The 25,662-nt window shown below is 40.7% G+C and overlaps 1 protein-coding gene across 2 annotated transcripts in view; it reads right to left on the minus strand.

The window, feature by feature from the left end:
• Positions 1–672: 672 nt before the first annotated feature.
• Positions 673–25,662, minus strand: part of LOC104929097 (inactive dipeptidyl peptidase 10) — a 49,743-nt gene continuing 24,753 nt past the window's right edge. For both annotated transcript variants that reach the window (XM_019271146.2, XM_019271147.2), the window contains exons 4-27: positions 19,764–19,858; positions 17,581–17,655; positions 15,951–16,003; positions 15,770–15,851; positions 14,192–14,312; positions 13,050–13,204; positions 11,800–11,897; positions 11,592–11,715; positions 10,832–10,870; positions 10,567–10,674; positions 10,373–10,464; positions 10,125–10,172; positions 9,924–10,042; positions 9,210–9,257; positions 8,230–8,328; positions 8,070–8,139; positions 7,193–7,321; positions 7,022–7,087; positions 6,264–6,318; positions 5,151–5,250; positions 3,781–3,839; positions 2,534–2,606; positions 2,256–2,329; positions 673–1,586 (exon numbers count right to left, since the gene is read on the minus strand). In XM_019271146.2, coding sequence (XP_019126691.2) covers positions 1,455–1,586; positions 2,256–2,329; positions 2,534–2,606; positions 3,781–3,839; positions 5,151–5,250; positions 6,264–6,318; positions 7,022–7,087; positions 7,193–7,321; positions 8,070–8,139; positions 8,230–8,328; positions 9,210–9,257; positions 9,924–10,042; positions 10,125–10,172; positions 10,373–10,464; positions 10,567–10,674; positions 10,832–10,870; positions 11,592–11,715; positions 11,800–11,897; positions 13,050–13,204; positions 14,192–14,312; positions 15,770–15,851; positions 15,951–16,003; positions 17,581–17,655; positions 19,764–19,858 — 2,114 coding nt within the window. In that variant the 3' untranslated portion in view covers positions 673–1,454. The remainder of the gene's footprint in view (positions 1,587–2,255; positions 2,330–2,533; positions 2,607–3,780; positions 3,840–5,150; positions 5,251–6,263; positions 6,319–7,021; positions 7,088–7,192; positions 7,322–8,069; positions 8,140–8,229; positions 8,329–9,209; positions 9,258–9,923; positions 10,043–10,124; positions 10,173–10,372; positions 10,465–10,566; positions 10,675–10,831; positions 10,871–11,591; positions 11,716–11,799; positions 11,898–13,049; positions 13,205–14,191; positions 14,313–15,769; positions 15,852–15,950; positions 16,004–17,580; positions 17,656–19,763; positions 19,859–25,662) is intronic.

The following is a 25,662-nucleotide window of genomic DNA, read 5'->3' on the forward strand; positions in this document are numbered from 1 at the left end:
TGTGAAGGAGCCACAAAAATGTCCTTGATGTCAGACTGTGTCATGTTTTGAAAGAAATGTTTTCCTACATGAAGTGTTGGAAGATCAGTGACGTCCCACTGACTGACCAGATTGGTGCAATTTTCATCAAAACAGAAACTCTCATGGTTCAGACAAAAAGCTCAATATACTGTAATGGGCTTCCAAAAAAATACTTTACCCATACTGACAGGAATAATTGTAATCATTTGTTTTGTAAAGTTTCAGCCCGTCAGTAAAGATCTCTACAAGCATCTAAAGGTGATCACAAAATATTGTTAGCGAAGAGTAGTTGTAAAGGAAAAGGGACCAAGATTTTGCTAATGGAAACATTCTGGTTTCAGAGAGACGGAGACCAACCACGTCTGACCATTTACATGCAGCTAAACTGTCCATATGTAGCACAAAATACTAAAGAACCCAATCATATAAGTCTTAACTTCATCTCCATTCCAACGTCTCAAGCTGCTAACTGGGCTGTGAACAATGACCGGCAAACAGACGAGGAACCATTGGTCTTTGCCTCAAAGCCTAAATCGTCATCAAATGGTGGTTGATGGTTTCTAAGATTGTTCCTGCTCTGACATGACCCAAACAGGAGTATAAATTCTATAGTACTGTAATCAAGTACAGTTTTAAGGTACTATTTTTTTTTCCATTTTCTACTTTTACTGTTGACATTTTATTGTTTTTGTGGTTTGCTTTTAGGTCTTGCCGAATCGGACATTGGTTCTTATTTTTAACATTTTATGATTGTATGGCTACATATTATTCATGTATTATCTACTTTTACATGAGATTCATTGATATTTTCATGAAAGGGACTATATAAATGAGTTCAAGTTTGGGTTGAACTTCTACTTGAATTCAAATTTAATGACAGTTTGAAGGGTCGTTATTTAATCATTTATTTTATTGTATCTATGTCTCTTTGTCCAACCTTTAGATTTTGTCATCAATGTTCAATGTTGTAGAGAAATATGTTTTCAGGGACTTTAACCAGAATCAGAACTACTTTAAATTGGCATTAAGGCATAAAAATAGCATGTAAAAATGCTACTGTCGAAGGACATATTCATTGAATTACGTGTCCATGTAAATCGTATTTCTGTTTCCAGTGTATTTCGCTAATTTTTATTGATAATGTGCTGATAGAAGAGGTATTAGAAATAAGTATTTCAATCCACTCCTGCTCCAAACTTCCCCCACATTTTGTTGAACTTAAAGATTGCACAAAAATGAAGCGTTTTCAGCGTTCTACAGGTGAAACTTGCATCATGATACTCGACAACAGAGCTGACTGCAGGAGCTTTTAACTATATCTGATATGTCAAAGCTTGTTTTGTCCATCAAACATTGTGCTACAGGTATAAAACACACACACATACTCTGTCAGTCTACCAGGGGCACATAGGATCATAAACAGGGTCCACGCTTCAGTCTTCGTCTTGTTGTCGGTCGAGTAATGATGACACGTCAAGCAGACATCCTCTAAAATAACCAATTAGGGAGTAAGTGAGCTGAATCCGGCTGCGCCTGGACAGGAAGTGTCCTTCGTCTGGGTAGATCTGGAACGGAAAACATGTGAGATGCTCGAGTAAAAAAAAAAGATATGAAACCACACAAAACTCAGCAGCTGTTTTTGGAGTTTTTGGCCATCTTCATCGGCATAATTAAGCTTGAAAATGACAAGTGAAAAAATCTTGTTTGTTGAATTCATGATTGAAGCCTCTAAATGTCAAATTTTCTCTCACAAAGACAAAAAACTTTAATTTTTAGTTAAGAAAATGTTCATGTAATTCAATGTCGAAATAAGGCTTTATAAGAACCCAAGGATGGCAAGGTAGAGAACAGAAAGGTACAGCACAGCATTTCATACCTAAAATATACACATTCTCGCCCATAAATATTTGAAATGTTTTGGAACGCAAACATTTTTGGGGGGATTGTTTATTTTTCAGGTGTAGTCTGGACGATCTTACTGTTAAAAGGCTGTGCAAGACAGCAAGTTTCTGCTCCAAAATAAAGATTAATTCTTAATTTTTTGGCCATTTACAACACTTTCTATATCATTTCTTAAACCTGTACTGTTGTATTGTCTTATATAAATATATATACAGTATGTACACAAACAATATATGATAGTGTTGATGACTTTTAATTACATATGAGACCAGTATGTCCTTGTGAAATCTGTTTGAGTTTTTATTAAATGTAATGAGTTTCACAGCATTTACCTGCATTGTATAGTTGGCTCTGATCTTTATCAAGTGTTTGATGAGCTCTGCCGTGTGCTGAAAGTGAACGTTTGCTGTAGAGAAAAACAAGTCAACAGGGTTAATTCGTACTGCTGAATATAAAAGCTTTCATCAAGGTCAAGTTTTAATGCTCTGTATCATGGACCGGTTCATTTGGACCATCTGAAAAGACTCACACCTACCTTTAATAACACACAATACAGGGCTATTATGAAAATTATAATCGTATATATGTAATCAATGGGAACTGTTCGTACCGTCAGCAGTGCCGTGAGCCAGAAACAGAGTTCCTCCCTGCAGACCTTTCATGTTGGGCAGGACTTTAGATGCCTGGACACACAGATGCAGACAGATTCTTTTTAAATACGTTGTATTTTTATAACCGTATTATGTGTTTTGTATGTAAAATCTCTTGCCTAAACTTAGATGAGAAGGTAATTACCACTCTCATGTCTGTACGATAAAATACAGCCAGGAGCCAGTTAGCTTAGCTTAGCATTCAGACTGGAAACAGATGCAACCATAACTGCTAAATCTCAGAAATCTGCTACATTTAGAGGAAATAAACTGTATGTTAGGGGGTTATTTTTCCAGTAATGTCTTTGACAGAACCTGGTTAGCCATTTCCCCATGTTTCCAGTCTTTATGCTATGCATATATACTATGTTTGGTATCAATCTTCTCATCCAACTCTCTACAAGAAATGTCAAACTGTTATTTTAATCTGAACCTAGTGGAATAGTTGTAAGTATAACATAAAGTGCAAGTATTTCAAAATTGTAGATAAATACAGGACTGGAAAGGTCACAGAGGGATGTTTTGAAAGCGACTTAGCCTTTGTAGAGTGGACCATGCGGACTAGAAATGAACATTTACAGACAACTTGTGAGAATTTTCTATTTCCAGACCACATTTAGATCTGTTGCTCAGGGGACTGTGGATGGAAGCTGTTATATTTTTTCATATTTGAAAGATTTTTCCGCTTTTCAGTCACCGTACATCAACAACTGGACATTTCAAGAACCCATTTCATTCGTCTCTATTTAATCTCGGAGGGGGGAATGAGTGATGATGTCCTGCTGATTATTGTCTGATCGCGTCGTGCCACATTTTCTTTCTTCCTTTTTGGACGTCATTTAAAGCAGACCCCCCACCTCCCGCTGTCACAGTCACAAAAATAGCGTACCCTGGCCCAGTTATAGGCAACCCACTTAGGAGGAAAAACACACTTTGACTGCAACCTTCACTTAGAGGACAATTGTGTAATTTCTTTTTCAGCCAACACCTCTGGCATTTTCCTAATTTTTTATGTTTGTTTTTCCGCTGTTGCAAAGGACGCAGATTTGGAGCGTTGCCTGAAGTGCTTGTGGCCATGCGTGGCCTATTTTACAAAGCCATGTGACCTCCACCTTGACAAAATAGTAAATAAGAAGTGTTGTGGAAAGAAAAGGAATTTAAAAATAAGAAAAGAATTATGCCGTGATTATTTTATTTTGCTGCTCACTTGATATTTGTTCTCGTCAGTCGAAGGCGAGCCGAGGTATCTCTCTGAGAATGCAGACACTGAAAGAGATGAGAAGCAAAGCATGTTGATTTAGGATCCTTAACAGAAGAGAAACCTACATGAATCAGCCATAACATAATGAACACAGGTGAAGTTAATAACCCTGGTTAGCTCGTTATCATAGCACCTGTCAGTGGGTAGGATATCTCAGGCAGCAAGTGAACATTTTGTCTTCAAGTTGATGTTAGACCCAGGAAAAAATGACTTTTACAAGACTAGACAGAGCTCTTTGTGGGGTGTTCCTGGTCTGCAGGGGTCAATACCTAAAAAATGGCCCAAGGAGGGAAAACAGGGTCATTGGCGGCCAATGCTCATTGATGTACACATGGATCGAAGGCTGTCCTGTGTGGTCCAATCCAAGACAACAAGTTAATGTAGCTTAAATGTCTGAAAAAGTTCATACTGGTTCTGATAGAAAGGTGTCAGAACACACTGTCCATCACAGTTTGTTGCGTATGTGGCTCTGTAGACTAGTCCGGCTGTCCATGGTGACCACTGAAAGCTCCAACAATAAACATGAACATCTGAACTGGACCATGGGTCTGAGTGTGACGATGTTTTGCTGGTAAACCTTGGATCCTGCCATCCATGTGGATGTCACTTTAACACCTACCTAAGTATTGTTGGAGACCATGTACACCCTTTGTATTTCCTAATGGCCTTTTTCCTAAATAGTTTCAGGAACACAAGTTCAAGATGTTGACTTGGCCTCCAAAGTCCACAGATCTCAATCCAATCGAGGATCTGTGGGACGTCCTGGATAAAGAAGTCATATGGAGGGATGTATGGAGTTCTCACGTCGCAACTTAATAGACTTAAAGGATCTGCTGCTAACATCTTGGTGCCACAGCACACCTTCAGAGGTCTAGTGGAGTCCATGAATTTGGGTTGTTCTGGTGGCAAAAGGTGAACCTACACAATTTCAAAATGTTCTGGCTGGTTGGTGTTTCAGGAACACGGGAACCAGAATATTTACAGTCACATTTCAGTCTATTAAACGATAATCACATACAGCAGTACTCCTCAGCCGTACAGCAGCTCTAACACTTGGTTGGCGCTCCCCGAAGTGAAGGAAGCTTTTCATCCTAAAATTCAATAAGACCAAATTCCCGACAGCAGAACCTGAGGATAATTAAAGTCACATTACCCAGATGATACGCCATGTAGGATGAAGACGTAGCGGATAAAGAAATGATGAAAGTCGGTGCTGCAGCGACAGCAGCAGCAGAAGTAATAAATATTTCCATGTCCCTGCAGTGTGGATTAAAGAAGAGGAGATATATGAAGAAATGATTTTACTGTTTGCTCACCGTACATGGACCAGTCAATGATGGGAGCCTGAGCTGCAGCACATCTGATCAGCTTCTCCGTCGACTTCAGCATCGTCAGTGTGAGGTAGCCTCCATAGTCCTGTTAGAGGAACGTAAAACTAGTTTAATTTATTTAGTTATATATAAAAAATGGGTTGATTTAGAGGATAGTAAAACTTTTCCTGACTGATTTAGGCCAAATGATTTAAGTGAACAAAGAAAAAATTCTTTGTCAATATGTGGCTCTGCCAAAAAAGTATTCTACAAGTTTTACCTCCAATATTTCTCCTAAATGTGTCATGAAAGTTCAGCATCCAATTTTTCATGCATGTTCTCATAGTGAGTTTATTTATTTCATGGCTGCTCCGCCTCAACCCTCTGTGATTTACAGAGTTTCCTGATGGAAGGTTAGGTAAACTGCTGCCAACTGTAGCTGCTGTTAGCTCATGTTAGCTCAGCTTGTTAGTCGGACTGTGAGCTCAGAGCACCGGGGGGAGTGTTGGTGTTTGTACCACAGGAAAGAAAATGAGGTTTTCAGGGAATGCTGACAGGGAGCAGAGCCGGTGTCATGCCAGAACAGGAGCTGGGCTCAGCAGGGGGCTATTTCTTGCTCAGAGTAGAGCCACCAAAAGGAGCCAGGTGAGGTGGTGGTGATGCCTCTTTGGCGCCTTCCTTTGGAGGTGTTCTGGGCATATCCAACTGGGAGGAGACTCTGGAGCAGACCCAGACTACATAGCCCATCTGGCCTGGGAACACCTCGGGAGGAGCTCGAATGTTTTGCTGAGCAGAGGGACACTTGGAACGGCCTACTGAACCTGCTACCACCACGACCCATTGATGTGTTATTCATACGCCATTTGGTGGTACCATTATCTTGCGTGCCACTGGGAAAGAATGCTCTCATCCTCCATCACTGAAGAGTCAAGTAATTTCACAAAAATATGGTCTCATAAATTATCCTGCGTACGTTAATTGGTTGTCAGACAGTTTAACAAAAGCCTCATTAAGCATTTCAACCACACGAGCGATCCAGACTCATCCAGCTGGCCGCGTATTCACTCAGCCGAAAAATCAGGGTGAAAGGTTTGATTAATTCAGTCTGACAAGACGAACCTCTCCGAAGACTCCGACTCGAGTGCGATCGACAAATGGCAGCTTCACCAGATACCTGAGGAAACACACAGAGGAAACATTTTAATTCAAGCAAGTAACAAGTGGAGTTCAAACAAACCCTTAACACGAGATAAAGGACATCATATTTATATGTTGTGAAACAGAGTTTGTTTTTTATTCAACAGTCTGTGGCAGTGAGACGATTATACTTCTGAGATTAAATCTGGTTTCCTTGAATACACGTGAAGCTGCGATCTCTGCACAAACATTTGATCTGCCATAAATTGATTCCCAACTCTGAATCCAAGGTTCCTTCCTTTCACAATTAATGAATGTAAGATGATATGAATCAAACACCAAGTTGACATATTCAGATGACTTGAGTAATGCTGCAAAACCAAAAGATATTCACTTTACTGATAGAGAAGAGTAAAGAAAATGTATAAGTTGTAGCCTTTTATACCATTTTTGCTTAAACACGTCCTCTAAATATTAAACAGATATCAAAAATTGTTGCAGATTAAGTTTTTGTGGTTGTGTTTTCTTTTGCTTTAGGAGAAACCAGATAAGAAGAAAAATGGAAATCTCTGTATTTTAAAGTTGTTTTTATTCTTTCATGATGACGAAACCTTCCACGTCCACCGAACAAACTGAAAAAAGACATCTCCACCTTCAAAACCCTGTCTCTGTCCTCATGAATATAAATCTGTCCAGACACAAAGTAACTCTCACTAGGCTATAAAAAAAAATGTACGTACTCCAGAGCTGCTATCTGATCCTCGGCGTCCACGGTGCCAAGCCCCTGATGGACCTGCTGCAAAACCCTGTGGGGTGACAAAGATAAGGACGGGGCTCAGACAAAGTCTCACTTTAATGTATTGGGTCAAACTTTGCAAGAACAGAACTTTGAACATGTTTATGTGAAGTACCTTTGACCTCTGAACCCGGACCCTCTGCCATCAAGTCGTGCTACGATGACCTGATCTGATCCCACCAGAACCCAGTCCCAGTCCAACCTGAACTCCTCTGTCACCACCTGGTCGCCTGGAAAACTGCCGCTGTGAGGACAGAAGCGCAACACACAGAGTGCTTTATTACGAAGGGTTATCGGACAATATACAACAGTTGGTTCTGATGAAGTAATCTGATTGGACAAGAGTGCTGATATAGAGAATAACAGCACCGAGACATGAATCACTCCACTGTTGTACCAGACTGTTGTGGTTCAGAGGGAGCTCAGCCAGAAGGCAAAGCTCTCGATTTTTTCAGTCTATCTTCGTTGCAACCTTCATCTACTGTCATGACCTTTGGGCAGTGACTGGGCTTAGCCTTAGAGATTAGAGTGAGGAGCTCCAGTAGAGCCGCTGCTCCTTTGCATCGAAAGGAGCTAGCTGAGGTGGTGGTGTTGCCTCCTGGGTGTCTTTCTTTGGAAGGGTCCCAGACTGAGTGGAGGGACTACATAGCCCATCTGGCCTGGGAACGTCTTGAGAACCCCCAGGAGGAGCTGGAACGCCCTGCTTAATCTGCTGCTAACACGGGTTAGAGGAAGGAAATGCATGGATGGAGAGTATTTTCTCTCCCCTCGTATGTTACTGCTTTATTAAAGTTGTAGCCAAGATGTAAAACGTCATCCCAAATTTAATTTTCTCCCTCTTTTTATTTGCGTGTATTACGGCTGTCGATTTGTCAAACATCCCGAACAGCCTGCAGGAATAGAGGAGTGAAGCTGTCCTCGCCTGAGTCTGGCCTTTTTAAGGCTGCCGTAAATGAAAAAAATGTAAATGTAATAAAGAGGAATGGGCTTACACGATGAGGAGGAGGCCGTAGAGATAGGACTCAGAGAAGTCAGGGGGATAGATGAGCTTCAGAGGCAGCTCTGTGAGGACGAGATGGAAACATTAGCTGAAGGAGGTGAACCAGAGGATAAACAAAACTCGCAGCTCAGTTAGGAACGAATCATCAGTACCAAAGTTATCGTTTGTGATCGTCCGGATCTCCGTCTGTATCGTCTTTTTAGTTTTCAGCGCAGACCGCAGAGGGAGGTTGTTCTCCAGGATGAAATACGCTGCGAGATGAGAAATCAGATTCAACAAAATAGAGATGTTATTATTTTTTTATTTGCACCAAATTAAACTGGACATTAGTTGACTCCTCAACTCTATCTAGCCACTCAGGCCAATGGCTAATCAATTACACATCTAAGGTGAGAGCATTGCTCCATTTTTTAGACATAGACAGTATATATAATTCAGTCGTATATGAAACTTGTCATGGGCTGCAATATAGTGTTTGACTTGCACCTTTAAACTGAATAAATCCACCTTTTTAGGTCACAGTTATTTTAAAAGCACTGCCTCAGCATGAGGGAAATACTTCAGCATGTATAGCTCTATTTCTAAGTTAGATATTTGTTCTTGTATATTCATGTTTCCTGTTGTTATAGGAGGAAAAGTGAACCGCAAGGTCGCACAAACATAAAGACAAAATAGTCAACAGCAACACATAAAATATTCAGCACTTCATCCAGAGTAATGGAAGAGCACAACTACATTTTTATTTTATAACCACTAATCCACACAGTAGGCTGTCTTCCTATACTGTACTTTCCAATACCACCCTATAGCTGAGTATTATCGTGTCTCATCTTTAAATAATTAAAATGTTTCCTTTCTGACCTATCTTTGTCAGCTTATACTGGATCCATCTTAAAATAAACTAATGTTGGGAAGAATTGTGACGCACAAACATCTCAAAATGTACAAATTGCCAGTGCAGTTTGGCATCAAATCCAAACAGCTGCCGGTGCTTTCACACAGATGAGATGATGACGCCTAATTGCCGGCAAACAATTTTCCATTTCAGAGGCAGATGTGAGAGAAAAGGCACATCTGGAGCGAACCACAGACACAAAATGGTTTCATAATAAGCGCAATGAAGGCGACTCACAGTCGACGTCATCGAGACTCAGAAGCAGCACAGCTGGAACTCCAGGACCTGCGACGGGAGGGTACAAAATATAGTTTTAACGTTTTACATTTTAGAGGAAAGTGTTATCAACTGAAAAAAAATATTTGTATTTATTGTATTGTTGTCAACCGAAGGAACATCCACTGGTTAGCTAAACTGGACTGTTGGAAGTCCAACAAGTCTGCTAGTAGACCGAGATTCGAGGTTCCTACCCCGAGCATTGGTGGTTATTTTTGGGAATGTGAGGCAAATATTTTGTTCTTCAGTAACTTCTAAGTTTTTTGAAGCTGTTTAAAAGGAAACAGATTTGTAAACAGCATTCCTGTCAACATCCAAAAATAGTTATTGTACGACTCAAAAGCTCAGACTTCTCTGAAGGCTTCTACCTTATTGGTGGATGCATGTTGTGCAAAGTCTGAGTTGGGTGTTTACAAACAAAATATTAAAATTTCTGGGAGAATGCCTGGAAAATGGAAAAAAAAAATTGCTTGTATCAGGATAAAACTTATTTAATGTACATTTTTACGTATGGTAGCAATAAAGTATCAATAAAGTGCTTTATGTAGCATTTTATTTGTTATTCTACCTTAATTCTGGAAAGACCAATACCCCATTTTATCATAATTTGTTTTAATATATTGATTTGAACATAGATAATTGCATATTTCATTGGTTTCTTTGGCTGTCTCTGACCTTTACAGAGCAGGATGGCTTGCTGTGCATCGGGGCTGACGCTGGCGTCAAAGAAGGAACACTCGTCCTTCAGTCCACAGGTGAGGCATCGCCGTGGAAACAGGCCAAGCGCGGACACACTGTCAGAGGACGAAGATTATATGTTTACCTGTGACAGTGGCTGTAAAGAGCATGCAGTGTGGTTCATTTATGGTGTTTTACCTGTATAAATGTCTCTGTTGTGCAGAGTCCTCTGTGCTCAGGAAGTATCTGTGTGGGGGACAACAGAGCAGCTAAAGTAGGACAAGGTCATGGATCCATTATAGATCTGCTGCCTTCACTATTCACTGCATATTATGGCTGTTGGACCATAAAGATATTTATGCCATAAAGCCCCGCGGCTCACAAAGCACCAAGCTTCTTTTCTGCTTCGACAGAACAGATAGACACAAAGATGTTCAGGGACTTACACAATCTGGTTGTTTTCATTGTAAGCTACCATCTTTGTCACCTCCCAGCCTCCCGACGTTAGGTGTCGAACTTCGTCTTCGTCACTTCGTAACTGAAAGAAAAATCAGTTTGAGTGATTGAAGACGCCACCAAAATTTTGATGTGGATTATAGAAAGACAGAGTGTGTGGAGGATGAAGTCCTCTTGAAGTCACCTTTCTGGTGAACATTGTGATGTGGTGGAAATCTCCCTGACCTCCTTGTTTCACAGGTAGAGTGAGGAAAAACCTGGTCCTGTCCCTGGAGAACAGCGGCTCCTGTCTCTGCAGAGACGAACACAGACCTCCGACGTGACTTTATACTTTATGCATGAATGACTTCTGCTGCATCCCTCATTCAATAATGCAACATACTGTATACTGCTTTGAGGCACAGCTGGAGTTTTCACTCATTGTTATCAATGTTCAATGTGAGGTTTACCTGTCTGGACAGCCATGTCTCTGAGGAGTCCTCGTGTCTCTGAATTAAAGAGAAGAAAAACATGATACTTAGATTTTAATGCAACATTGTCTAACTTTTCTAACAGATTTTAAATCCTGTCATGTCTGCCCAGTGGGATTACACTCTGAAACTGGGGCGCTAAATCACAAAAATACCAATTTTAACTTAATGTTGGGTGAAGATTTATGAAGTCATAAAAATAGATTCCTTCTGTAAAAAGCCTTTGATATGTCAAAACAAGAAGCTTCATCAAATCAGAAATTTTTGGAAAATAACTTTTTACAGAAGTTTTCTGTTTATTTAATAGTGTTTACTAAATAGAAATTACAGACATTATCTGTAAATTAGCAACCAAACTGTTACTTTAAGTATAATGCCAATGACAAATTAGTTTCTTTTTTACAGAAAATCCACCGTATACAAAATACAGTATTTTTCTGTTTTCTTAAATTACATACAAATGTATGTAAAATGACAGTAATGATCTGTTATTAATATAAAAAAGGAAAATCTGTAAAATATTAGTTTCTTTGCAAAACGTTTATTAGAATTATGATGATTCACTTACATTTTTTATGGTTATTTGACCGTATTTTTAGTTTTATTTAGTTTTTTGCATATTTTAACATAAAATTCCAGAAATCTTAATAACTGTCTTAGTTTTCTAAAGCTTTGTGGTGACATCTATTACTTTATTTCTTTTACTACCTTCAGTTGGATTCATAAGGTTGACACCAACCTGCTGACAGACGCCGATGGTGGCGTCACACACGGTCAGCAGTGAAGCATTCTGGGACCGGTTGAGCCACCGCACCGCGAGGTGAGTATTGCTGATCCACTTCACCATGGTGACGTAGAAATCCCTGCAGAGGGATAAACCGGACTGATGAGGATTTTGTGCCCCTGTGTGTTCGTCACTTGTGTATTTACTTATATATGTGTGTTACCTGAATCTGAGCTGATCCGGCGGCTGCAGCTCCTGCGTGTGTGTCGCTCCAAACAGGTTGACCACCGACAGCCTGACGGCGGGGTTTATCTGACCGGCCTGAAGGTGGAAAATTACAATCAGAAAGAGTTGTTTTTTCTTTAGTGGGAGTCAGCAGGTCGACAGTTTAAACCACACAGAAGATTACACTTACACGCTGTGACAATTTTTCTCATCAGGCCTGCATGTTTTTTGCCCAAAGCTGCATGGGATTAGCATAAATCACCCATTTTCATTCATTTTTTCCTTTGAAAATCACCTCAATTGGGCCAATTTTGGAGTGCTATTCTGCCCCATCTTCAACAAGTAACCATAACTTGGTTGGTACCAACAGATGCCTTACGTCTTTTAGTTTTATATGATCCTAGTACAACTACAGCCTACTTTATTTGTATTTCCGTTGCACACATAACTAACAGGACGTTTCAGGAACACAACAAGTTAATAATAGCACAGAACAAATGAAGCTTCCTGAAAAAACATCTGTTTTCTTCCTCAGGAGGATGGCGGTTCAACAGAAAAGTCCTGACCTGCTGTCCATTAGTGAAGCTGATAATCCACACGGCACCATGTTGAATAAAGTCTGCAGAGTGTTACAGGAATGACCTTGAGAGTATTTTAGGAAGCGAGTCCTCCAGCATGGTAAAAAAAACAACACCTTTACACATAAATCCTACAAAAACAAGAGTTTGTCATAATTAAGAGCAGAAAATGCCAATTTGCTGAGGAATTCTTTGAAGAAACATCCTTTCATCAAGTTTATCAACTGAATTTGTTTAAACGACTGAGCCAAAGACTGATTACCAATGTGGGTAACCGTCCCAGATAACAAAGGCACGTTTATTGTACAATAATTACTGAGTTAATTTGGTGCATTTGTTTGAGAATATGTAGATTTAAAACACAAACTCAAGGTCCTGTGTTCCTACCACTAGACCTTTGAATGTGTGCTGTGGTATCTGGCACTAAGACGTTGGCAGCAGATGTTCAATTGGAGTGAGATCTAGAGAATTTGGAAGACAAGTCAACACCTTAAACTGGTTGTTGTGTTCCTCAAACCATTCCTACTTCCTTACAAACATTGTCATAGTCGTAGTTGCAGATTAATTTTCTGATGATGGACTCATCGTTTCAGATCTGTAAAGGAGTATTCTTTGTTTTTTTGTCTGTTAAAGACCATTAGAGGATTAATCCAGAAGAGTCCAGACTGACCATTGGGTATGGGTACTGTAGTCCTTTGGGGTAGGTGTTTCCAGTGAACTGGGGCAGAACCATGTTGGGCACCAGTGTGTTGTTGAGGGTGAGGAAAGCCAGTTTCTCTCCGTCAGGTGACCACCAGTGAGCCAAGTGTGAACGCAGAATCTCCTCTGAAAAGAAAAATATACAAATAATGAAGATTCGGATCACAGTTTGTCTTTTCTCTGACTCTTCAGGTGGTTTTATTCTAGTCTGATGTCGGAAATGTTAGGTTAAATCTATAAAAACAGACAACAAATAGATCATTTGAAGAATTTCGTCTTTATTCTTAAGACTCATTGGTGAAATAGGGTTTAACACTTATTCAGCTCTTTCCCTCGCTGTCAAAACATCAGCCAAATTATCACAATCTGAGGTAAATGCAAATCAGAAAGGCAGATGTACCGCTCGCCGTACATCTCTAAACAGAAGTGATTCTATAATGTTCCCCATCTGTGTTTGTGCATCTCCACGGTGCTGAATTTGTTTACACAGTGACTTAATGGATCATGGAGGCTTGTTGTTGATTTTTCATCCCCATTCTGCTTTAGTTTGTCTCGTCCGCTCTGCTGCATTTTTAATGCGAAAGACAAATCTTTGAACCTCGTTAAACAGCCGAAAGTGACGCAGTGCAAACACTAATCACACCACGTTTCTGTCCGTACCGGAGCTTGAAGCGTTTCCTACAGAGTTCATAAACTGGTTCAGCGTTTATCATCACCGCGAGATTAATCAAAAAGACTACTTAGACTGCACTAATGACGACTTACTCAAACACGTCATTAAATTTCTGTCATTTACATGTGCGTTAAATTAATTGTGTGAGCCTCACAGGGCTCTTGTTTGTGTCGCAATTATTGATTTGATTAGTAAAATATGTCAAAACGAGGAGAGGAAATTAAAGCAACACTAACTTTTCTACCATAAAATAACAGATTTTCCCTCTGATGTCCTCTACTGATGAACTCTCTGTGATCTACACAGTTTCCTGATGGACAGTGAGTTAAATTCATCTTCCTTGCATGATGATTGTTGCTGAGCTTTCTTCACAGCCAGATGAAGAATGCCAATTTGTTCATAATCAGCCTTAAAAAAAAAAGAAACAAACACAAACACACCTTCATACAACCAGTCAGCAAGTCCATTGGAGATGACTCCCTCCATCCCGGAGGAGGTGATTCTCAGAGAGTTACTCCTCAGATCTGACTGGTAGTAGATGTTATTCTCGAATATGTAGATCTGAAAGGAGAAGAGGAGATAATGAAGGTATTGATTGAGATCTTCTGCACGTCTTTTGCTGTCTGTTCGATCTGTTTTTCTTTTTGATTTGGGTTTTTTCATATCAAAGCCTCGGGTTTATCTCACCGCGCAGTCAAACCGGTGTGTTTACTCTCCTTCTTCCATCTGTGTTTTAATATTTGGATTTGATCAGCCTGACACAACCTGCATGTTCACCAATATCCTGAATTCATTTTTTTCCTGCAGGGAGACTTTTTAGTTGTTGTTGGAGCTCTGTCCTGAATATCTGCTAGTCACACAGCAGACATGTTGAATAGCTTTTAAATAAAACTGCACGTGGAGCTCTATCACACATTTATCATACGTGTATCCTGTGTCTTTATTTAATATCTGAGTCTTTGCATTGAGTTTCCTGATGGACAGTAACTTAAAATGCTGCCAACTGTAGCTGCTGTTAACATTAGCTCAGTTTGTTAGTGGACTGCCCGGACTGGGAATAAAAAGTAGATGAGGTTTTCCGGGAATGCTGATGAGGAGAGGAGCCGGTGTCATGCCAGAACCGGAGCTGGGTAAGCGGGCAATGTAACCAGCCTCTATGGACATCGAAGAAGACGTTGACGGAGGAAGCTAAGAAGAGAAAATGAGTGTGACTGAGCAAGAAGCTGCCGGACAAGAGCAAATCTGGGACTGACTTTTAGTCGTTGGCGAGAGCTTGGTGAAATAAACGGCTGAAAGACAGACGCCGAGCTGAGCTGACTGCTGTTGGACTAGTCAGTAATTTAGCTGGCTGCTATGTCTTGTGTTGTTGACCTTGTTTGATGTTTGGCAGTTAGCAGGATTCACTGTGGCCCCTTTGTGGCATCTGATTCAGAAACATCTAGATCGGCCCCTGGACATTATGTTGACTTTCAGAGCAGAACCGTAAACAATAACGAACGCACCCGGGTGTTTTTTATTCATTTGCTTGAGTAGTCCTCCGTTAGGACTGAGTTTGATTGACATCTCCATAGCTTTGTTGCACCTGCTGGACTGATTACAACTTTATTGTTCTCATTAGCACTCGTTGGCCTGGTGACAGAGAAACAAAGCAGCTAAAAAGAAAAACCTGTGTGGGCGTGCAGGACTGCTCGCTCATGTCTTTGCCTTTAATTGGATCTGTACGTGTTAAACACAGTCTTCATTTTGTGGTAATTAGCAGCTAAAAGTCCTTTCAAGGAACCTTCTCACAGCGGCACCCTGGGTTTGATGTAATTTCTCAACTGTCACAGCTGGAAATTAGGTCAGTGGCTGACTCAGACAAACACAGAAAAACATGGAGACACGGCTCGGTGTCGATGTAAACAGAGCAAAAAAATATAAAAACATCATTGTGTGAATGAAATCCCTCCGGACGGACGAGGCAGCATGAATTCATAAAAAGATGGTGAAGCAATGGATCATAACACACTCAGCCTTACCAGCTGTTGTCCTTGTCTTCCCCAAGCTGCATGTTGGAGCACTGCGTTGTGAACCTCCGGTGGGTTTAGCTCCCAGACCTCCCTGATAGCACAAATACATACATGCATGCACATGAATATGAACAACCACCATCTTGTTTCTGAATCTGACAGCCCAAACATGACGAGGAAACTCGCTCACCTCGTGTAGACGTTGTAAACGATGTAAGACGCCGTGTAGGAATATCTGTACACCTGCAACAAAGAGTTCATCACGTAATGAATGAATGAATGAAACATAATGAAAAATAATAGAAAAACAGAACAGAAGGAGTCAGAGAGAGTCCTCTAAGACCTCCTAAACCAAGTCACGACCAAGACACTGAGTGTAACGAGACCGAACATTTCTGTCCTACACTGTACACTTTTGTTTGGCCTTTGCACACTCGTAGGACTTACATGCTTCTTTTCGTTTGGCCTTTGCACACTCGTAGGACTTACATGCTTCTTTTCACCAAATTTTAACCACATGAAGCATTAGCGTCAACATCTGACGCAATATACAACTCACATTATGTTTGAGGAACTGCAGTTTTTGGCTTCACTTCTCAGACACGGAGGTTGCTGCTTGATTGGGACAAATAAGACCCTGCAACCCTGCAGTTGTGGTCTTCAAAAATGTAGTCTTGAGACCGGTCTTCACTGCCTCTGACATCAGTTTTGTGTGAAATCAGTTGTATTTCTCATAAGAGTAATGAATCTAAACCTGCAGTTTATTATTCCACACTGCCTGACAGCATCGTATACATTCTGTACCAGCATGTTGCAGCGCTCCATGAATCCTACATGATGTTTACACCAGATTAAATATTTATGGATCACTTTCTCCCCCGAAATCCAGCCTGACATATTTATAGAAACTTTAGGATTTTTTCTCTTTTAGGAGCTGGAATTTCAGCCTTTTCCTTCAGTGCACAGCTGATTTTATTTCATGCATTAACTGGGGGGGAAAAAAAAAAAATCAATTGAGAGCAACTAAAAATCTCAGTTAGTCACGCTTCTCGTATCTCAAGGGTATTTCAAGTTGCCCTGGCAACAAATAAATCTAGAGTGCAATCAATTAAGCCTTAACATGCAGAAGAGAAGTGAAATGTGCAGAAAATAATCAATGTTTCTGCCTTTTTGTCTCAAATATGCATCCACCGTTAGATGTGGTTCTGATCCGGCCTGTTATGACTAGAATATGCTGCAGGACACACTTAATGTCCTTCGACTGCTGCAGCGTTTCTAAACCTGAGCCTGTTTGCAAACAAATCTAAAAATCAATGCAAAAGCCTTGACTTTGAGGAGAGAAGAAAGTGTCATGGTGGAGAGAAAAAAAAACACTACGCCAAGAAAATACCAAGGATACAAAGTGGATATGCAAAACAGAAACACAACACAATAAATCCACACCTGTGCAGTGCAGGTGGTGCTGTTTGTGTCGGCACCTCTGAATTATCCAACACATGAAAGTTAATCTTTTAAATTCGAGTCAATTCCAATTTAAGAAACACAAAAGTTGCTCTTCAGAACAAAAGAGCGTAAATATGGATTAAAAAAAAAAAAAAGACAAGCAACGAAACCGCAGCAACTTGGCCAGAGCTCGGGTTTGTTTGTGCATGCAGATGAGTGAGTGACAGCGTCCTTGGCTATTGCACAATGTAAATGACAGCCTGCCAGGAAGTAAACAAAAGAACAGCTTGTAACGTTGATCCACAGCTCCGATCGCAGCTTGTGTGGTCGTGAGAGGGAGTGCAGATAAAATTTTGTTCTTTTAATTTCAAACTCACCTGTTTGACATCGTAAGCGAACAGCACGTACTTCAGATCTGCAGAGAGCGAGTACTTTGCCACCTTAAAAGCCACCTATTGGAACACAAAACAAATACATTTAGTTTTTCAGACTTCAGACACCTCAAGGAGGCGAACTGACATAGTTACACATGTAAGAAAATAACAAATGGTGGAATGCTCCCTCCGAGTTTGGAGCGAGTTGCTGCCTCAAGCGATGGAGTTCAGTTCAGAGGGAGCTGAGCCAGAAGGCAAAGCTCTCGATCATCCAGCCCATCTCCGTTCCAACCCTCACCTACGGTCATGAGCTTTGGGTAGTGACCAAAAGAATGAGACTGTGGATACAAGTGGCCGAAATGAGCTTCCTTCGCCTTTGCATGGAAAGGAACCGTTTAAGATGGTGCAGCATCTGAGTAGGACGCCTCTATGCACTTTCCTTTGGAGGTGTTCGGGTACATTAAACTAGGAGGAGCCCCCAGGACAGACCCAGAACCCGCTGCAGGGACTACATAGTCCATTCAGCCTGGGAACACCCAGTGATCCAACAGGATCCAGCAGGTATTTGTATCACCAAAGTCAGTATAGGGTTCATCCTCTGCGGATCATGAATGTCTGTTTTAGGGTAATCTACTTCAGTCAAGACCAGCTGAAATTTTAGCTGCTTACGCCCCCAAAAATGAGCAGGATTGTTTTTTATCTGAAGCTAAAGACCTTAAAATGCAAAGCTGTAATCAAATATACATCCTGGTTGAAAGGAGAAGAAAAAGGAGTGATCATTTGTATCTGACAGGTTATGATTGCTCCTTTGTATCCGCTGACATATTTCAAGCCGTCAACCCGCGACAATGACGAAAAAGATGCAGCAGGCAAAAACTAATCTAGCAACTAAAATGCCATAAAACCACCAGGGAGCCACAGCAGGTTCTGACATTTCCGGGAGAGGACGGGGTGGACAGATATTTCACAGACGACATTTCAAAAATGTCCAGAGTCACTGTTGTGCAGTGAGATGATTAGACAGACCTTAAAACTATGTCTTACTTAAAAATAATGGGTATTTGTGGGTATTCTTGGATGCTTTAATCCTGAGATTCTGGTGTTGTTTTTGGTGTAAAAAACGTGTGAAAAAATGATTCATTCATCGCTGTTTTCTAGTAGTGCATGAACGCTGTGCAGCCAGGCTGTTTCGATGCTGCAGCTGGTCGTGTTTGCATTTTTAGTGGGGTCAAATCAGTGACTTCCTAACTACGAGAATACCTTTTATGATATAATTTCCCAAGCTTACCGCAGGGCCTAAAAAAATCCTCATTAAATCCTCCTTATGTAACCGTTAAAAAGTACAAGCTACAACAGCCTGGAACAGTTGTGAAAAGAGGAAGAAGGAGAGAGGATTTTTTTTTTTCTACAGTGCGTGTTATGAAATAGGAGGATTATAATGATGCAATTAAAACTGTTAAATTTGACCTGCTTTCTATAAACATTCCTGGTTGAATTACGCCGATATTTTAAGCACATGAAAGAATAATAAGATTACAAATACTGACATATTTTCATGTTGCTCTGCCTGGTGATCATGTCGAGGTAAGTTGAGGCGAGCAGATTTAGTGACCTTAGAGCAGCTGGATACACGACACCCCCCTCCTGCTCTCAGCAGCATATTATCATATTCTGATTCTGCAGGTAACAAGGTGATGAGGTGCTGCCGGGCCGGTCTGACATGTTTCCTGCAGCCTCTGGGGATCCAATCACACCAGCCAGACAAGATGAGAGCTGTCTCAGTGTGAAGTCCCACATATACTGAGCCCCAGATATAAAGATATGTAAACCTGTGTGGTAGGTTTTAGTAAATATATTACTGATTTATTTCAAATACTGATGAACCATAACATTATGACAACTGACACTGTCAGTGGGTGGGACATATTAGACAGCAAGTGAACATTTTGTGATGTTAGAAGCAGAAAAACGGACAAGCAAAATGATTTGAGCAACTTCGAGAAGGACCAAATTGTGACGACTGGGCAGAACATCTCCAAAACTTCAGCTCTTTTGGGGTGTTCCCGGTCTGCAGTGGTCATTAAACTCATTGCTTTGCTACAACTGGACACAAATGCTATCATAGTAACATTTTTAGGTCAACAAATATAGGAAACTAAAAGAACAGCTGGTTTAACAAAACTTACAAACGTGCTGTTGCTCAGGATGACCTCCGTCTCGTTCAAGACGAAGTTAAACTTGATGACGTGACCGTCACGGTTCCTGTACACCACCTCTGAATCTGAGAGAGGAAACACGGAAACGTTAATGACACAAAATTAGAGAAAAACAACCAGGAGCTTGTTATAAAAAGGTCACCGAGCTGCATGAGAGAAACAACTGAACTGACCTGTGAGTCTTCAGACTAAAAGAAAAGGTCACGTTACATAAGTGTGTAAATGAGAAGTTTTGTACCAGAATAAGATGCTGCTGGTCAAGTTCGGACTTTTGCTGTGTTTCAGTTTGGATACTTTCGTTAGTAAACTTCTATGCAGCACACTCTGTACTTTCTGGCGTAGTGTGCTAATTTCAGCAGGGTTGCGTTGTCTCAAATCGAACGACCACCTCAACATTTTACTGCTTCTTCTTTGCCGAACTGCAACCGTGTGCAGCATTAGCTCCAACTTATGTACAACTTAGATTTGTATAGTTCAATGTCAACACTCAAATTTGAGAAAATGGTAAACAGACCGTGCTCATTCAAACACTGATGGCGTTGGCTGCCATGCAAGGTGCCAACTGCTCATCAGTTTGGAAGCTAATCATTCACACACTGATGGCACAGCCTTTGGGAGCAATTTGGGGTTCAGTATTTTGCCCAAGGACATTTCGACATGCAGACTGGAAGAGCCTGGGATCGAAACACAGATCATCTGATTAACGGACGACCTGCTCTACCACCAGAGCCAGAGCCGAAGACCAAAAATGCAAATGAACATATGTTTCCATCCACTGTCGTCATGCAAACACTAGGAGTTTCCAGTGGGGTGCAATTATAACATTATATGAGTATGCAACAAGATGACAATCAGTTGAGGTCACGTCTAATATTAGCCATTTGCTTGTTGTCGCACTTGCTTAATGTTTGGCTGGGCTTATTTTTCTCATAAGTAATGTATTAGAGTTTGTTAGTTAGTTTCTACATCTCGCCAAGGCCTCTGCATGAGAAAAGACAGGCAATGCTCTTAGACCGTACATGGTTTGACATAAGACGTGAAAATGAATGAATAATATATGATAACAAGAATATATATATATATATATATGATAATGACTGTTATTCCTGTGGGTATTTCGTCATCTTATCTGCAAATCAGCTGCACCCTCTACAGAAAAAGAAAAGGCCCAGACTCACTGATTTCCATTCGGAGTCTGTCAGTCCATTAGCCATCTCTGTGAACCGTCTGTCCACCGGGAACATTTGTAATTCACAGCTACACACAGAGACACACTCACTCCGTCCTGGATTTCTCTTATCTGACGTAGGTCACAGCTACACCTTCCAGACCTGCTGTCACATTAATTCACCTCATGTGTGAGAGCTGAAATCTTAGAGCCGGTTTATTTCAAACAAATGCCGACATTTGCCGGAGAACAAACTGCCGTTGGGTCCTGGAATTAACCAACGAAGCTGAGCTGAGCTCAAACATGTTTGAGTTCACGCAGTCTTTTTTATTGCTTTGATACTGCTTTCTTACTCAAACTCAACCACCACCAAACCTCTGTGTATTTACAAACCAAACATCACTCTTTGCATTCTCTCAATCGGCTTCATGATAATCATTGTGTGATGTAGTGTGCCTCGAATTTTGATTAAATCACCAGCAAGGCTCCGACACCGTCTACCAAACCGCCTTCATACTTCAATGTGGGAACCAGACATGCAGATACACTTGCATAACAGGAAATCTTAACTTAACATGAATCTAGTCTTGGAAATAGTGATCCTGAGTCTTGCAAAATCTTAAAAACTCACTGTCACACTGTTTTTAGATCTAACAGGGTGTCTAACACATTTTCTACTGTGTCCACTAATTAACTCTTGACGAGGCACACCTGTTAATTGAAAACCATTCCTTGTGAAGCTGATTGAGAGATTACAAAGAGTGTGCAAAGTTTTGATGTCTTCAGTTAAATCTACAAAGTGTGTTCAAACCTTTCACTGGTACTAAACATCTAAAAAATGAATTTCATGAATTACACCTAGGACAGTGTCACCTCACGCTCTGTATTCCCCAACCCTCAGATAGACTTTATTTAGGACCAGCAGCCACATGATCAGATGTCGCTCTCGGACACAATGAATGCTGGATGTCTGGACGTGTCTGCACACGACTGCCTCAGCAAAGAGATTTGTGGATTATATGAGAGGACAGAAAGTGTGATGTGGATGAGAATTTGTTGCCGAGAAGTTTCTATATCTGCAGCCGTCTTGTACGAGTATGGACAGTGTATAGTTTTGTTTCTGTGACATGAAGATAGTGTTTAAAACAAGTCCAGAAGGATTTAGTTAACAGTAACGCATAAATCGTTCATCAATCGAGCACTGCTGTTACATCTGATAAGTCTGGTGCTTCCCACAATTCACAAAGAAATTGTATCACCGGTCATCACAGAAAAAAAAACACAATTAATGCAGGTTTAAGTAAAAATTTATGTGTCTTTTTTCTTTTTTATCAAAAACATTATTTTGGTCACAGTCTTGTGCCTTTGTGTATTTCTACCCTTCACATTTCGTGTTTCAACATGTCAGTTCCCCATGGCACAAAGCCAGCTCCACAAAGAAATGGTTTTCCCACTTTGGTGTGAAGGAACTCGACTTCAACCCATCATCAAACACAGCATGAACCGGCAGTGACCCAGTGTTGGTCCGTTTACTGTTCTAGAGAGAAGAAGAAATTTGAGTCTTATCTTGTCTACATTTATCTGACAGCTTTAGTTACTTTCAACACATTTGGTTATAAATCTAACTACCCAACATTCAATTAACCGACTGATTGGCTACCATGCAGAAACATTTCATTGTTCTCACTTCACAAATGTGAAGATTTGCTGCTTTTCCTTGAACAAAACAAACCTTGTGAAGATGTCAGCTTGGGTAATTGTGACGACATTTCTCACCAAACCAATCAACTGACTAATAAAGGAAATAATCAGCGGATGAATCCATGATGAAAATAATCATGAGTTGCAGTCCAGAAATCCAAAATAGTTCAACATGAGCTCCACCTCAACCAACTACAACAGTAAAATCCTGCTTTTACATTAATTCATGAGTCAGAATCATCAAATCAAGCCATATATAATAACAGAACAGTCACAGGGGACGGACATACTTTGTACTTTTCAGGCAGGTTTGTCACTGTTGGATCTGAACACGTCCTAATAACTAATATTCTCGTGGCTGAATGGGAGCAAATCCCTGCAGCTGTTTGAACAGCTGGTGAAAAGTCTGAATCCAGAAGAGTGGAGGCCGTGTAGCGTCTCTCAGAAGGTGTCTGGGATTTATTGCGGATATATATTGCTTCTTGTGTCTGCATGATTAACTTCTTTTACATAATATCATAAATAATGCATTAGTTATGTTGTTTTATTCATATGGGTCACTGCTAAAGATGTAGCCTATTGTTTGTATAAGGCTCATTAGCAATCATGTGTGATGAACAAAGCGGTGTGAAGCTCTCGTCCGTTTGCCTCTTACTGTATGTAAGTACCTTTATATAAACAATACAGAGATGGAGATATAAACAGCAGCTCTATGAATAATTCACTTATATACATTACAACAGTGACTCTACGAATACACAGCATACGTCGAAACGGATAAAAGAAATGAAACCACTGATCAGGCAGTTTCTGTGGGAACATTCAGAAATCAGTGTACCATCCTTAATGCAGACAATGATGCAAGATAACATTAATGAGCACAGAGAGCAGAATATACTGCTGAAAACACTGATTCATGCTTTTGAACTGCGCTCCACCAAAGCCTGCAGAGGCTAGACACTGTCTTCTGTTTTCATGTTAAAGCAACAGTACATAGAAAATCGCATTTTTTGCGATGTGTCGACTCCAGTTTCCAGAGTGTAATCCCACTGTGGTAAATATGGACAGTGTATTTGTTATGATTACATTACTTATGATCAAAAAGTTGCGAGTTGACAACTTTGCTGCCTGGCTTCGGCTGCCCGGCTCCGGTTCTGGCACGACACCGGCTCCACTGCCTGTGAGCATTCCCTGTAAACCTCCTCTTCTTCTTCTTCCCGGTGGTCCAAAACAGCGGTGGTACAAACACAAACACTCCCCCGGCGTTCTAGGCTCAAAGTCCAGACAGCCTGGCTAACAAACTGAGCTTACATTAGCTAACAGCAGCTACAGTTGGCAGTTTACTTTACTGTCCATCAGGAAACTCTGTAAATCACAGAGAGGAAAAAAAAGAAAAATTTTATCCAGTTTCACCAAAACCATTGAAATAGATCAAATCAAATGTCCTCAGAAAACTGTACTTTGACTTAACATCTCTATAAACAGGATGTGAACCTGATGACTTTATCTATTTGCATTCATGTTTGTGTCCTGTGCAGCCAGGAAACAGATTTGATTGTTTTGCTGATGGCTTTGAGAAAAACATCTAAATGACACTCGAGGAGCTGCAATTTCACATCTTAATGTTTATATTATTTCTTTTTCTGGACGCGATTTTGACTTCCTGAGGGCTCAACATGAATCCTCCACCTCTTGTTTGCTTTCAGTTTGTGAAGTACTATTATAGCAGATATGATGTAAGTGTCTCTTGTGCTATTAAATTAGGCTGAGCAGCTATTGAAGCCTGACTCGGATGTTAGAGGAGAGAAATGAGTTGGAGGTTGTCAAGGAAGCAATTTCCATTACAGACATGTTTGAATTATACCCACAACACCTCCAGGAGTCCCAGCAGTAAATCCAAGCCCAGACTAAGCACGCCTGCACGGGCTCTTGACTCTCATCAAAACCTGATCTACTTTTAGATTTACACCACATTGCACGTCAACCTGTAATTTCCCAACTTTATCATCAATCTAAACAAAACAGCTCATGGGACAGCAAAACAAGTCAGACTCTACAGACTCTGTCAGACTTGCAGGTAACTCTATTTCCAAACGTTTGAAGTCGATCCATCAGTGTAGGATGTTCAGCTTTCTTGCTGAATGCATGTTTCATTTTGTTGGTAACCCTCATGTCTATACATTAAATATAAAGCTGTCTAGCTTCGCTTTGCATTAATACACAAAACGCCTAATGTAAACCTAGTTATTACATCAGTCCAACCTTAGCTGAAGGCCTGAAAACCAAAACACTGATCTCAAAGATGCGATAAAGTTCAGTTAAACTGCAACATGGTGAGACCCAAGACCCTTTGATCCATTATTAATATGAAAATACTGATTATGGCAGCTCTAAACTCCAACTGTTGGCATCACCTGCTTGAGACTGAAACAGATTCATCGAATCAGTCTTGGCGTCCACATCGTGTTTAGATGTTTAGAAGTGTCCCTGCTTTGTGGTGGTGGTACTCAGTCCTCACAAGAATATATACATGCATCTGTGTGTGTGTGTGTGTGTGTGTGTGTGTGTGTGTGTGTGTGTGTGTGTGTGTGTGTGTGTGTGTGTGTGTGTGTGTTCGAGTCCATCCCAACAAGCGCCCATAATGAGAAGCCACAGGCCACAGGACTAGTCATTAGTATTATCTCCCCGTGGAAGGGAAGGACGCAGCAGGCAGTAGATCTCTGTTTCATATCCAGAGCAGGGCGGCCATCTCTCACTGTCTCCCTCCACCTCTGTCCTTGTGTGTCTCCGTCTGTCACTGCCAGCACGTCTCCAGAAAGGTGTTACAGATATATTTAGTCATCTACCTCCTCGAAATTACTATGAAAGCGCTATACGTTAGCTGTCAACAAACCACTCTGACTTCTTATTTTTCCTGCTCAGCTCCTCCAGCTGTAGCTGCTATTTTCTTTCTGCCTTAATCTTTTTTTATTTTTTTTTATTTGCGTCTCCGAGCTCGGA

This window comes from Larimichthys crocea, chromosome XIX, assembly GCF_000972845.2.
Source record: "Larimichthys crocea isolate SSNF chromosome XIX, L_crocea_2.0, whole genome shotgun sequence".
NCBI lineage: Eukaryota > Metazoa > Chordata > Actinopteri > Sciaenidae > Larimichthys > Larimichthys crocea.